The sequence below is a fragment of the Sorex araneus genome, chromosome 1 (genome assembly GCF_027595985.1).
Source record: "Sorex araneus isolate mSorAra2 chromosome 1, mSorAra2.pri, whole genome shotgun sequence".
NCBI classification, from domain to species: Eukaryota; Metazoa; Chordata; class Mammalia; order Eulipotyphla; family Soricidae; genus Sorex; species Sorex araneus.
Window position 1 is genome coordinate 291,373,988 of NC_073302.1, and position 14,695 is coordinate 291,388,682.

At 63.6% G+C, this 14,695-nt stretch overlaps 1 protein-coding gene across 1 annotated transcript in view; it reads left to right on the forward strand.

The window, feature by feature from the left end:
• UBAC2 (UBA domain containing 2) overlaps nt 1-14,695 on the forward strand; it is a 95,638-nt gene that overhangs the window by 67,451 nt on the left and 13,492 nt on the right. The window contains exons 5-6 of the mRNA XM_055121819.1: nt 1,643-1,766; nt 4,411-4,458. Coding sequence (XP_054977794.1) covers nt 1,643-1,766; nt 4,411-4,458 — 172 coding nt within the window. The remainder of the gene's footprint in view (nt 1-1,642; nt 1,767-4,410; nt 4,459-14,695) is intronic.

Genomic DNA, 14,695 nt, shown 5'->3' on the forward strand with positions numbered 1-14,695 from the left:
GGTTTAGGTTTGGGTTCGATTAGGGTTGAGAAGATTTGGCAGGTTTTCTGTTGTTTTATGTTTTTTCACTGACACGATCCAAACATCTCAAGGGGCCAGAGAGAGAGCCCAATGGGTAGCGCGCACGCCTTGCGCACAGCTTGGCCCGGGTTCCGTCCCTGGCCCCAGCATGGCGCCCCGAGCGAAGGAGTAACTCCCAAGCGGAGAGCCGGGAGTCACCGGTGACCACCGCCACGGGTGACCCAAAGTCAAGCAAACGAACCGAGACATCTCGAGAGGACAGACACGCACAAGCGGCCGGGAGGGGCCGGGCCTGCTCCTCTGCCGGAGGGAGGGACGTTGCTCTGGCCTTTTTCTCACGGGAAAGGGGCAGTCCTCCGTGCTGGGCAGGAAGGGTCGGCCAGAGGGCGTGACCACCCCAGGGCCTGGGGGTCAGAGGGCGTGTCCGGGGCCGGGACTGTCCCCAGCCCACAGCTGGGGGGACCCTGCTATCTGGCAACCCCCGCCCCAACACACACACACACACACACGCACGCTGTCCAGGTGACTTAGTAGCCATAGACAGGGGCAGCTGGCTGGGCAGAATATTCCGGGGCAGCAGGCGGGGACCCGAGGCTGAGTCGCTTTTTCCCGGAGAGAAACGGAGGGACACTGCGTCCAGGTGCCACACCCCACCCCCTGACGCGTGCCGGGCAGGGACCCCTTGCTGGGCCTGGGGTGGGCGGGAGCAGAAGACGAGGGGGGCGGCGCTAGAGTGAGGAGAGGGATGCTGGGTGTCCGCCGAGGGCCCCCACGCTCTCGGGGAGCCCACCGAAGGCCGTGGCCAGGTGGAGTAATGCTGGGCCGGAACTGGGGGCCGGGCGGCCAGCAGGGGGGTGGGGGTGCAGGGGCAGGGTGCTGGCGGGCCGCCTCTGACCGGGTCCAGACGAATCCAGTCGCGTTTCCCAGCCAAGATGCAGGGGCAGGAGGGCGGCTGGAGGGGGGGGGTAAGGGGGCGTCTGGCTTCAGAAAGGAGTGCAGGGGAGGGGTGGTGCAGCAGCAGGGCGGGAGGGCACTTGCCCTGCATGTGGCCGGCCTGGGCTCCATCCTCAGCACCCCGGGTGGTGCCCCCAGCGTCACCGGGGGTGTCCCCTGAGCTCCGAGCCAGGAGTGAGCCCTGAGCATCGCCAGGTGTGGCCAAACCTGAAAGGAAAAGAGGGCGGGGGGCTAGGCGGGGGAGGGCGTCTGCGGGAGGGAACGGCCGGCCCTCGTGCGTCCGCCTGTGGCCGTGGCCATGCCTGCTCCGTGTCTGGCCAGCCTAGAGGTGAAACTGGCCGGGAGGAAGTGTGACCCTGGCGCTCTCGTGGACGCTTTTCCCCACCGCACCTGACGTTTCAACCACAGTCGCTGAGACGCTGGCGGTGAGAGTGTCACTGTCCGAGGACCAAGGGGTTTTTTTTTTCTTTTTCTTTTTCTTTTTTTTTTGTTTTTCACAAACTAGGAAACTCCAACTCCAAGTGATTTCGGATGGGATGCCCATGTAAGACTTGGGAAGTCAGCCTGTGTTTCTGAGACTTTTACGGACAGGAACCGGCTGCTCAGGCGTGTTACCGCGGGCCCTGGACGCTGGTGTGATCGTGATTTCTCTCCTCTGTTTGCACAGCCTGGCGCCTCTGTTTGCTCTGTTTGTCCCGTTTTACTGCTCCATACCGAGGGTCCAGGTGGCTCAAGTGCTGGGTCCGCTGGCCGTCACGAACAAGACGCTGATCTATATACTGGGGCTGCAGGTACGGTATGCATTCTTATCATCACTTCTTCTAACCGAAATCTTTCTTTTTTTTTTTTCCCTCTCTCTCTCTCTCTCTTAATTGGGGGGAGGGTGTGTCTCTTTTGATCTCCTTGAAAACTTTTTTTTTCCCATAAGTTTGGCTTCCTGATCACTATCAGATGTTCAAAGGAAGTGTTACTGAGCCCGAACATCAAGGTGAAGAAGCCTTTCACAATCTGATAAGGCCGTATGAGTGTGTGACTGTAATTTGTATCAGTGGAAAATATTTTTAATTTTATCATACAGTAGCATGTGAGTACTTTTTTTTAAGAAAAATAAAGCATCACAGCGTGAAGTGGAAACAAATGAGGGGCAGAAGCAGCAGAAAATGGACACGGACATGGACGTCCTGAGTCCAGTCCCCAAGGCGACCTCCGCGAGGATAGGCCCGCTCTGCGGTCCAGCCCTCGCTCCGGAGCCTTCTAGAAGCCCCTCCTCACCTCGTCCCCTCCCTGCCGCCCGCACTCCTGGGCCTGTCCCCATCCGCCCTGCGGAGGGACGGTAGCCGAGTGTCCGGGCGGGGCCCGTGGTGAGGCTCAGCAGCCGAGAGGGCGGCCTCCCACCCAGACACAGACCCTCTGGCGTTCTCCTCTTCTCCGACGCATGTCACCCTGTGTCCCCCACCCCCGCCCCCACGGCAGTTCCGACATGGCTGCTTCCTGCTGCATGCCTGAAGCTCGGCCTTTGCTCCACGGCCAGTGCTCCTGCCACCCTCAGCCACACGCCCCCACCGGATGCCGGCGTCCCCGCCAGCTGCCCCTCGCGTCCCCTCTTAACCCTCGGCGCTTCCTCTCACTTCCGCGCTGCCGCGCGCTTCTCCCCTCGCTCCCAGGGCCGTTGCACGGGCTCCAGCCACACGCCTCCCGCCCTGTTCTCCTCCTCCTGGGAGCCCGACAGCCCTTCCTGCAGTTCCCCTTTCAGGGAAGCAACACGCCCGAGTGGGCTGGGGGACGCGGCTCCCACCCCCCCCCCCCAAGGCTTCCGGCCCCTGCCTGCCGCCCGCCCGAGACGGGGGAAGCGTTTGCCTTGTTGCTACCCCTGGCCAGGCTGGCAGTGTGAGTGTCACTGCAGGGGGCTGACCCGGGAGCACGGCACGGCCGCGGGTCTCACTGAGCCTGTGAGTGTGAGTGTGAGTGTGTGTCTACAAGTGTATGTGTGTTTGTGTAAGAGTGTGTATGAGTATGTCCAAGAGTGTTGTGTGTGCATGTCTGTGTGTGTATGTATGAGAGTGTATGTGTGTCTAAGTGTGTGAGTGTGTGATTGTGTGTGTGAGTGTTTGAGTGTATGTGTGTTTCAGAGTGTGTGTGTGTGTGTGTGAGGGTGTGAATGTGAGAGTCTGTGTGTAAGAATGTGTGAGTGTGTGTGACTGAGTATGTGTGTGTATGTATGTGTGTGTGTGTGTGTGTGTGTGTGTGTGTGTGTGCGAGGTAGATGTTGATATCAGAGCTGGGGACGCCCAGTGGATTTCCTGTTAGCCTGAAGACGCATCCAGAGTTGTTCTCGCCCGCCGTGGCGTGGGTGCGAGCGACCCCCTTCCTCTCTGAGTCCCACACGCACAGTCCCGCTCCTGTCTGCCCCCCGCGGTGGCTTCTGGGGGGCCGTTTGCTGTGCAGGTGTGTGAGTAGTGAAGGACTTCGTCACCGCCGGGAGAGACCGAGCATCCAAGTCCTGCTGGGGCCCCGGGAGATTTGTCAAAGCAGAGCCACGCCCCGGGGGCCCACAGGAATCATCCCACCTACTCTGCGGGGATGCCCATGGCGACCTGGAGGCAGGAGCTGACAGACCCCCCTCCCGGGCACCTCGGGGCTCCTCCTGTTCCCATGCATCGAGCCTGCGTCTTAGGATGCTGGGAGGAGCTGGGGGGGTTTTCACAAAGACAAACTCGTGAGGACCCAAGCCTGCCCGTGCGGGTGCCAGGAGGGTGCCCGCCCCAGCCCGGCCGAGAGTCCAGCCCCCCGGCCACCAGCCGAGCTCGCGTGCCCGCTCTGGAGCGGCTCCCTCACAGCCCCCGGCCCGCCTCTGTCCATGCCGCCTCTCCCTCCCCCGCCGGCACGGGGTCCGGAGCCCGGCCTTCTCGCCCTGCTTCTCCCACCCCAACCTGAAGGCCACGCCAGGGCCCACGCCGGGCACCGGGCACCAGGCTGCGCCTGCAGGAGCACTGGGCAGGGGGGCTTCTGACCTGGTTAATGGCCCCTCGCCCAGACGTCGGTGGCTGGGAAACCGGAGAGGCCCCGAGCCCATCGTCCCGCTCCCGCTTGGGGCGTGGCTGGAGGGAAGGAAATGGCAACAGTGGGGAGGACACGGGAGGACACGGGGACAGCGGCACCAGCCACCATGGCATCAACGCTGACCGTTTCCTGGGGGCCGTTTACCTGCTCAGACTGGGAGTGCCCACTGGTCAGGATCTCGGGTCAGAAAGAAACAGAAACAAAGACAGACAGACAGACAGACACAGACCTTCCCCTCTTCGCAAGGGCGGGATTGGTGTGTCGTCGTGTCCGGGCGCGTTGCGGTGGCGCGGAGTGGATGTTGAGGCTGAGTGGGCACGATTACGGCTGAATTTCATTTTTAGTTGCCTTTTTTTTTTTCTTTTTCCCTTATAGCTTTTCACCTCTGGTTCCTACATCTGGATTGTAGCCATAAGTGGACTTGTAAGTGTGACTTCCCCGCCCCCGTCCCCTCCCTCCTACAGAACCTCGGGGGAGAGCGTCTGGGCAGCGGACGGGCCCTCTAGGGGCGGGAAGGGGGGCCGAGAGGAAGGGGAGGCTACTTCGTCTCTGTTTTCCAGGAAATTGGGGGCGGGCCACACCCAGCCATGCTGACTCCCGGCTCTGTGCTCGGGAATTGAGGACCCTGTGGGATGCTGGGGACCGACCCTGGGTCAGCTGCGCTGTCCAGCGCCCTGTCCCGCCGCTCCGGCCCCTGCCAGGGAAGCGCTGACCAGGTCCTTTCCGGCCCGGGGTGTTGCCGGTGTCAGGGTCGTCTTTAAGTTCTGTTAGTAGCCGCTGCCCTGTCCCGGGAGAGGAGGGAAACAATAAACAGCAGCAGAGAAAGCAAATGAAGAAGTCGGCGTGACTAAAAATAGGGAGAGGCTGTGCCTGCGCTTTGTGCAGACCTGTCACTCGAGGGAAAAGGCCGGGAGGGAAGTCCCGCGCCCGTGAGCAGCTCCGCTTCTGGTGAAGGGGCGGACGCCGTGGGAGGGCACAGGGGACCGGGGTCACGGCCTCCGAGTGGGAAGGCCCCGCGCCAGTCGAGAGCCTCAGTGTCCGGCCCTGCTCCTCACGGGGGCACCAGGGCCAGCCCCGGGCAGGGCCCAGCGAGCAGGGCTCCCGCCCACACCCGCGGCCCCTCTCTCTCAGGCAGGGACCCTGACTCCTACATCTGGGGGCTGGGAAGCTGGAACATTGGGGGGGCGCTGGCCATGCCTGTTCTGTTCTCGGCATCCCACTGGGTCCCCTGAGCCCCACCTGGAGCGATTCCTGCGCCCAGAGCCGGGGGCGGGGGGGGGGGGGCAAGCCCTGAGCACCAAGGGGTGTGGCCGGCCCCAAAAAGGAAAAAAGGAAAAAACAATCACAAGGGGCCTAGGGACTGCTGCTCTGGTCACCTCCGCCTAAAGCCACCTCTGCAGGACCGTTGTGCTCCGGTGCTCCGTTTTCTTTTGCGTCCTGGGTTCAGAATCTGCACGTTCAAGTGGGCGCTGGCTGCCACCCCAGAGTTGCCTTTGGTGCTGGCACTGCTGTCCCCTCCACCCGCCTTTGTCATCGTCCTCCCCTCCCCCTCTCCCCCTCCCCCTCCCCAGCCTCTTCCCCTCCCTCCTCCTCCCCCTCCCCCTCCTCCTGCTCCCCTCCCCCCTCCACCCCCTCCTCTTTCTCTCCCTCCTCCTCCCCTTCCTCCTCCTCCCCCTCCCCCTCCCCCTGCTCCCCTCCCCCTTCACCCCCTCCTCTTCCTCTCCCTCCTCCTCCCCCTCCCCCTCCTCCTCTTGTTCCCCTCCCCCTCCACCCCCTCCTCTTCCCCTTCCTCCGCCCCTCCTCCTGCTCCCCCTCCCCTTCCTCTCCCCTTCTTCCCCCTCCTCCCCTACTCCCCTCCTCCCCTCCTCCTCCCCTTGCTACTTCCCCTTTCCCACCTCCCCGCCCCCGCACCCCCCCCCCCGTCCTCCTTCCATGAGCCCCCATCCCCGTGGTGCCCCCCTGCCTTTCAGAGCCTCCCCCCCATTGCTCACTGTCGGTGGCCCCCGGCTTGTGGCGGTGGTCACGGGGCCGGGTGGGGGCGTTTGCCACCCCGCAAAGGTCGGTGCTTCTTTTGAACCTGATGGTAGTTTCTTTCTCACTCTTTCCAGAGAGTTATTTTTCTTCCCTTCCTTCCTTGTCGGGGCTTCCCAAGCTTCATGGGGGGGTGCCGGTGAGGGCCCCCCCAACAGCGACGGCGCAGCAGTGGCCCTGGGAGTCCAGCCCGGGTCTGGCAGAGGCCCCCCCGCCCCGAGCACCGTGCCGCTGCTGGTGATTCTCAGGGGGCTGTGCTGGACCCCTGGGGGCTCCCAGACTGGGGGCCCCCACCCTGCCCTTCCCGCAGCTCTCAGGGGCAGACCCTCCTTTCCGTTTCTTGGGGGGCTTCTGGTGCTAACAGATGTTCTTGTTGGTTCTTGAATCCTTGACCACAGGGGAAATAAGAGCCCGAGCGGGAGGCTCAGGCTTGCGCAGGGCAGCCGAGAGCCAGGGCTCGGGCTCACCCCCACCCCGGCACTGATGGGCGTCTCCTGGGGAGGGGGCGTTTGAGGAAGTTGTTTTATCTTTCCTGTTTTTTAAGACAAAGCTTCTTTAAAAAAAAAATTAAAAAGGCCTCACTGTGAGGCCCCCACACCCCAAGGCCCTGGCCAGCCACCCTGGGGCTCCTTCCCCAGTGCTCTCTGCCTGCCCCGGCCCGCTTCCCCCCTCTGCCCTAGCAGGAGGCCCGCCGCGCCTTCTGCAGATGGTGACCCTGTTTCTGCTCTCAGCGCCGGGCTGGGGGGCCGGGTGGGAGGGGCAGGCCCGCTGGGGTCCCCGGAGTAGGAAGACACCCGCTGTGCTTACAGCCGGCGTGGCGCCACTGTGGGGGCAGGGGGACAAGTCCCTCGGCACCGACAGGGCCCGGAGGACGGGTGCCCGGAAGCCAAGGCGGTGCTCGGGGAGCCAGAGAGAGCACAGCCGGGAGGGCTCATCCTCAGCACCACGTTTGGTCCCCCGGGAACCACCGTGCGTGATCTCCAAGCTCAGAACCTGAAGTCAGTCCTGAGCACTGCAGAGTGTGGTTCCCCCACACACACATTTCTTTTTCTTTTGGGTCACACCTGGCGATGCTCAGGGGTTACTCCCGGCTCTGCACTCAGGAATTACTCCTGGCGGTGCTCGGGGGACCATATGGGATGCTGGGAATCAAACCCAGGTCAGCCGCGTGCAAGGCAAATGCTGTGCTATCTCTCCAGCCCTTCAAAATTTTTTTAAAAAAGAAGATGATGATGGTGATACAGGGGGATGCGGAGAGAGCCTGCTGGGGGCTGGAGGGTCAGCATTGTTGGGATGACCAGCCTGTCCTGCTTCAGAACGTGATGCAGAGCCAACGCAAGCCCCATCCTTGAAGTCCCGGGGGCATTCCCGGGGCAGTAGAATAAGCACCATGGAAAGGTGGTGGCAGGGGGGCGGGGGGCGGGGGGTGGGGGTGGGCAGTGGCGTGCAAAACCCCGGCACAGAGCTGCTGTCCTGAGACCAGCACGCTGGGGACGGGGCGGGCAGGAGAGCAGCGTCGGGCCAGGCTCGAGACTGAGATCCCGGAAATCAACCCTCTCGAGGGTGAATCGCAGCCCAGGAGCCGGGGTCAGGCGGTGGAGGACAGGGCGGTTTCTCCTGCCCCTGGGGGACGCCCGGCGGCCACGGCTAGACGGAGCCACGTCTCACCCCACGGGCAAGAGCTGATTCAGAGTTAGCTGCGCCCTGGACTGGAGCCCCACCACCATGGGGCGCAGGCAAAGCACCCCGGGACTCGCGCTGGCGTCTGCAGTGATTGGATGGTGTTGGCGATGAGAACAAAGTCCGTGACTGGGACCGCAGCACGGCAGAACCCTGCCCTCGTGAGCGGGGAGTTGCCAGGACAGAAGAGGCAGCGGCCGTGGAGCTGTGCCAAGAGAGAACACCCGGAACTGAGCCACGGCAGAGCAGACGCCCCGCAGGGGACCTGAGCAGACGCCTGGGGACGGAGACACAGGGACGGGCCACGGGGGGTAAAGCCGGAGTGACACGGGGGCTGGAGCAATAGCACACCAGCCGACCCGGGTCCAATCCCCAGCGCCCCACAGAGTCCCCCGAGCACCGCCAGGAGTGATTCCTGAGTGCAGAGCCAGGAGGAACCTCTGAGCATTGCCAGGTGTGACCCAAAAAGAGAGAAAAAAAAAGGAATAAACAAGTGCCGTGGGCGTGTCTCGGCTGCGCGGGCGGGGCCTGGCACGCGCAGAGCCCGGGCTAGTCCTGGCACCGCGTGGCCCCCGGTGTCGCCTGGCTGCCGGGTCCTGCTGGTTGTGACCCCACCGCTGCCCGATTCCTCGGGGGCGGGTCACCTGCGTCAGAGATGCGTGTCGGCCGTCGCCTTGTGCTGGCGGGAGCCTCATCCTCCACACTGCCCCTTGGCGTGTGCGCCCCGCGTCCGGACGCTGGACTCAGCCTCGCAGGACCCCCCACCGTCGGCCTGCACTCTCGGGCCGAGACTCCCTCCGGTCCCACACCTTCTCCATGTCCCTGGTGGGACGTCCCGAGGCCGAGTTCTGCCCGGGACCTTTCCCGTGCCTGTGGTCCTGGGCCCCGGCCCGGCCCGAGCGTCTTCCTTTCCTGCCCCTGCGCGTCACCTCCCGGCCGGTTCCCAGAAGCAGCATCTGTCTGTGGCCCGAGCCGTGCCCAGACTCAAGCAGAAAGGCCGCTCCTACCCGCCAGGCTCCCGCTCCTGGGTTGGTATACACACACACACACACACACACTCTCTCTCTCTCTCTCATACCTTCGTACACACACACACACACACTCTAATACCTTCGTACACATACACACACACACTCTCTCTCTAATACCTTCGTACACACACACACACTCTCTCTCTCTCTAATACCTTCGTACACACACACACTCTAATACCTTCATACACACACACCACACACACACTCTCTCTCATACCTTCACACACACACACACACACACACACACTCTTTCTCTCTAATACCTTCGTACACACACACCACACACACATACTCTCTCATACCTTCATACCTTCGTACACACACTCTAATACCTTCGTACACACACTCTCTAATACCTTCATACACACACACCACACAAACACACTCTCTCGTACCTTCGTACACACACACACACACACACTCTCTCTTTCTAATACCTTCATACACACACACACACTCTCTCTCTCTCTCTCTCTCTCTCTCTCTAATACCGGGAGCCCTTGAAGTCAGGTCGCCGAGGCCGCGCGTGTGGTTAGGGTGTGTGTCTCTGTGGGGACCTTTAGAGCTTTACAAACAAACCTTCTGATGGTGTGAGATCAGGAGGCCACAGAGGACTCGCGGGTCCCTGAAGTGGGGCGGGGGGGGGGGGGCCTTGTGTGCTGAGGGCGCCTGTGGCTCTTTTGTGGCTCCCTTCCTGCCTGCCCCCACTTGAAACGCGGCGTCACACACCCCGCAAGGTGCCCTGCCTTTCCCCCAGGCGGGCGCTGCTGGGACAGTGTGGGCAGCGGGATCCTGTTTGCGACAGGAGGTGGATTTCGGGAGGGGACGCTTCCTCCGGCCTGAGGCCGGCGCCCCATCCGCCCCGTCCTGTGGGCGCAGAAATAATGGCACGAGGCCTCGCGCGACCGGCCCAGAGTCCAGGCGCAGACGGGACCCAGATCCCCTGAGCCTTCCCTGGAAAACTGTGCCGTCCCCTCAGCCCCGGCCTCCCCTCAGCCCCGGCCTCCTCAGCCCCCTCCTCCCCTCAGTCCCCTCTTCCCCTCAGCCCCGGCCTCCCCTCAGCCCCGGCCTCCTCAGCCCCCTCCTCCCCTCAGTCCCCTCCTCCCCTCAGCCCCGGCCTCCCCTCAGCCCCGGCCTCCTCAGCCCCCTCCTCCCCTCAGTCCCCTCCTCCCCTCAGCCCCGGCCTCCTCAACCCTGTCCTCCCCTCAGCCCCGGCCTCCTCAACCCTGTCCTCCCCTCAGCCCCCTCCTCCCCTCAGCCCCGGCCTCCTCAACCCCCTCCTCCCCTCAGCCCCGGCCTCCTCAGCCCCCTCCTCCCTTCTGCCCCTGCCTCCCCTCAGGCCCCTCCTCCCCTCTGCCCCGGCCTCCCCTCAGCCCCCTCCTCCCCTCTGCCCCGGCCTCCCCTCAGTCCCAGCCTCCTCAGCCCCCTCCTCCCCTCAGCCCCCTCCTCCCCTCAGTCCCAGCCTCCTCAGCCCCGTCCTCCACTCAGCCCCAGCCTCCTCAGCCCTGTCCTCCCCTCAGCCCTGGCCTCCCCTCAGCCCCCACCTCCCCTCAGTCCCCTCCTCCCCTCAGCCCCCTCCTCCCCTCAGTCCCCTCCTCCCTTAGGTCCCCTCCTCCCCTCAGCCCCCTGCTCCCCTCAGCCCCCTCCTCCCCTCAGCCCCCTCCTCCCCTCAGTCCCCTCCTCCCCTCAGTCCCCTCCTCCCCTCAGCCCCCTCCTCCCCTTAGTCCCCTCCTCCCCTCAGCCCCCTCTCCCCTCAGCCCAGCCTCCTCAGCCCTGTTCTCCCCTCAGTCCCCTCCTCCCTTAGGTCCCCTCCTCCCCTCTGCCCCCTTCTCCCCTCAGCCCCCTGCTCCCCTCAGTCCCCTCCTCCCCTCAGCCCCCTCCTCCCCTCAGTCCCCTCCTCCCCTTAGCCCCCTCCTCCCCTCAGCCCAGCCTCCTCAGCCCCGTTCTCCCCTCAGCCCCCTCCTCCCCTCAGCCCAGCATCCTCAGCCCCGTTCTCCCCTCAGCCCCCTCCTCCCTTCGGTCCCCTCCTCCCCTCTGCCCCCTTCTCCCCTCAGCCCCCTGCTCCCCTCAGTCCCCTCCTCCCCTCAGCCCCGTCCTCCTCAGCCCTGGGCTCCACTGGGCTGGAGAAGTTTTGGTCCTCCTCTCCCAGCCGCCCCTCGCTCCCCGCACCTCACACTGCAGCTGTTTTCTCCGCTGTCTGCCGAGCTCCAGGCTCAGCACTTCGGTGTCCTAGCGCGGAGACTCGAAGCAGGTCCTCGCTCCCAGGGTGCCGCCCCCCCCCCCCGGTTCCGGCCTGGCTCTCAGCGGGCTTCTCTGGCGGCTGGTGCTAGCGTGCAGGCCACGGGCGGCCAGCTGAGGCCCGTCCACGGCCCCCACGCACCGACACCCAGGCCCTGCCGCCCCTGAGGTGAGCCCCGCGCTCCGGAAGGCCCCATTCTGCCACGAGCCCCAGATCCAGACCTTGGCAGAGTCCCGGACGGTGCTCACAGCGCCAGGGGCCGGCCAGGAAGAACCTGCCCCATGGGCAGCTGCTTCCTCCTCCTGATGTGAAGGGCCCGGCCTGCAGCCTGCTTTCCCTTCAGCCGTCAGGTGCTCACTGGTCTCCCTAGGGCTGACTCAACATACAGTATCCGGGGGCAGAGAGAGAGTATGGCAGGGAGGGGGCTTACCTGGCACACAGGAGGTCCCCCGAGCACCAGCAGCAGTGATCCCCGAGCACCACCAGGAGTGAGCCCTGAGCACTGTCAGCAGTGAGCCCCGAGCATCACCAGGAGTGAGCCCTGAGCATTGTCAGCAGTGAGCCCCGAGCATCACCAGGAGTGAGCCCTGAGCACTGTCAGCAGTGATCCCCGAGCATCACCAGGAGTGAGCCCTGAGCATTGTCAGCAGTGAGCCCCGAGCATCACCAGGAGTGAGCCCTGAGCATTGTCAGCAGTGAGCCCCGAGCATCACCAGGAGTGAGCCCTGAGCACTGTCAGCAGTGATCCCTGAGCACCACCAGGAGTGAGCCCTGAGCACTGTCAGCAGTGATCCCTGAGCATCACCAGGAGTGAGCCCCGAGCACTGTCAGCAGTGAGCCCTGAGCACCACCAGGAGTGAGTCCCGAGCACTGTCAGCAGTGATCCCCGAGCATCACCAGGAGTGAGTCCCGAGCACCGCCAGGTTGTGACCCAAAAAGACAAACCGAAAGAGAGAGTCTGGGCTCCCTCGGACAGGGACGCAGCCTGGCAGTCTGGTGCCTCTGGCGCTGCCTCGGGCCAGGCAGAGCCATAAGGAAAGACTTGCGCCGCCTCGGGCGGTGTGCGCTGCCCGCTGAACGGGCTGGCCGTGCCCTGGCCGCGGGAGAGAGGCAGGCGGGACAGGCGCTCGCCGCCCCTGGGCCTTCCAGGAGAGTGTGGCGAGGCCTGGTCATCCCCCACCGGCGCTTTGCACCAGGGCAGGGGCCAGAGGGCCTCCCCGCTCCTGGGCCTCCCCTCTGCCTCGGCCTACGCTCAGGGAGGGGGTGCCCGAACCCAGAGCCTGTTACTCTGGAGCATCCGCTGTTTCTCAGGCACCTCTAGCCTCCCGACAACATCTTCCGGTGTCCGGCGACACGTCCCACGTTAAGGAATTCCCAGAGGTTTCCACTGGCAAGGTTTGCTTTTCAGCTCTGCTAAAGTCCCACGTCTGTATCTCTGCCTGTGTCTAGCCCTTCGCATTTTATGAAAAACTCTCCTCTCTTCTAATCCTGCGTTCTGTAGAATAAAACCCACGGGTTCTGAGTGTGGAACCCTGTGCGGTCAGGTCAGTGCCCGCCTGATCGAGACAGTCCCCTCACCCGGCACTTCTCTGGGGGAAGGGGTGAGTGTTGGGGCTTCACCGGCCGTGCTCTGGGCTGACCTCCCACCCCTGTGCTCAGGGACCATTGCTGGGTGCTCTGGCCATGTGTGCTGCTGGGGGTTGCTGCCAGGGCTTGGCAGCGTGCAAGGGCAAGAGTCCGCCCCGTGCTTGCTCGCTCTCTCCCTCTCTCGCAATCTCTCTCTCCCTCTCTCGCAATCTCTCTCTCTCCCTCTCTCTGTCTCTCTCCCTCTCTTGCTCACTCTGATATCTCACCACGGGACATTAAGTCCTTGTCTGAGGGTTTATTGAGCCCTTGTTGCTAGTCAAACCTTTTTTTCCCCTGGGTTTTTTTTGGGGGGTTTGCTTTTTGGGTCACACCCGGCGATGCTCAGGGGTTACTCCTGGCTTTGCACTCAGGAATTACTCCTGGCAGTGCTCAGGGGACCATATGGGATGCTGGGAATCGAACCCAGGTCAGCCGCGTGCAAGGCAAATGCCCTCCCCGCTGTGCTATTGCTCCAGCTCCTTCCCCCTGGTTTTTGTTTTTTGGGTACCAAGGAGTGGTATCCCCGGGCCCCCTGGGAGTTCTGTTCCTGCTCTTTTGGAGAAAAGCCCATGTTGCTTCTCACAGCGGCTGACCCATATCTGTATGCACATGTGTGTGTCGTCCCACATTACTTGTGTCTGTATGCACATGCGTGTGTCATCCCACATGCATCTACATGCACGTGTATGTCCCACATATTGCATGTCTATATGCATGTATCATCCCACATAACCCATGTCCTCATGCACATGTGTGTGTCGTCCCACAACGCGTGTGCATGTGCACATGATTTCCTCCCCTGGGGTCGGGCTGCCAGGAGGCCCGCCTAGCGCGCGGGTTGCCGGGCCGAGAATGTGGGAACTGAGGGTCAGGGCACTTCGGTAAAGGAGAAAGGCCGGGCCGGTGGCCGCGGGGAGTGTCGGCCGGACGGCTGGTGCCAGGTGGAATGCTGCAGGTGGGGCTCTGGGAACTGCCTTATCTCCGCTCTTTGCCCCAGAAGCGTCTCCTCGAGAAAGCCCATCTTGCAGATGTCTGTCCCGGTACACTGAGGCCCTCAGGTGTGTGAGAGTCCAGCCCGGACAGATTGCCAGGAAAGGTCGCTCACATGATGATTCCTGGTTCTAAGCAACGAATCTTGGTCGTGCAGAAAGCCCCTCCCCCAAGGCTGGAGCGAGAGCCCAGCGGGGAGGGCATTTGCCTTGCATGTGGTCAACCCGGGTTTGATTCCAGCATCCCATATGGTCCCCCAAGCACTGCCAGGAGTAATTCCTGAGTGCAGAGCCGGGTGTGACCCAAAAAGCAAAAAAAAAAAAAACAAAACCCTCCCTCAGGCTTCTCTGCTCTCGTTCCTGTCCCTTCTCCTGATCCTCCCATGTCCCCGCTTCAGGCGTGTCCCCGGGGCCCGTCCCCCAGGGAGCAGTAGAGTCGTCGGGTATTTCACAGGCCTCGTCCCCCGGCCTTTGCGAGTGGCCGTGCCACTGCGGGTTCCCACTGGCGCCCACGAGAATGGCGGCCGCTCGTGGCTGTTCATTTGCTGTGGAAGGAGCCTGGGGGCCCTTCTCGGGCACCTCTGGGTCACGTGTGGCGCTTTCTGCAGGAGATCTGGGAGCCCAGGGAGCCCGCCCACGCCGACGTCCACCCTGCCCGGGGCCTGCAGGGTGTTTCCTGTTGTTGTGCATTGTCTGATTTCGGGGGTCAGGGCAGTTCCTGCGCCGACCCGTGCCCACGCTCTCCACCACAGGCCCGGATGCGTCTCTGGCCCACTGACCTCCGGGTCCTCTTTCCTGGCCAGCTGCCACCCACCCCCTCCATTGCCGGCGCGTCTGCTCCCCTGCTCGTGGGCCTGGCCCGTGTGCCCCGACTTCCTCTGCCTGGATCCACGGCACCCCCTGGGTTGGTCTCGGGCGCCGTGCCCCTCTGCAAGGGCAGCTCGTTTCCCCGTCGGCAGACACGTGTGCCTGTGGGCTTGCTCCTTTCCTGTGTTTGGCTCCGTGTGTGGCTTGGGGGCCTCGCCCGGCGGTGCTCAGGGCTCCTGGCTCCGAGGACACTT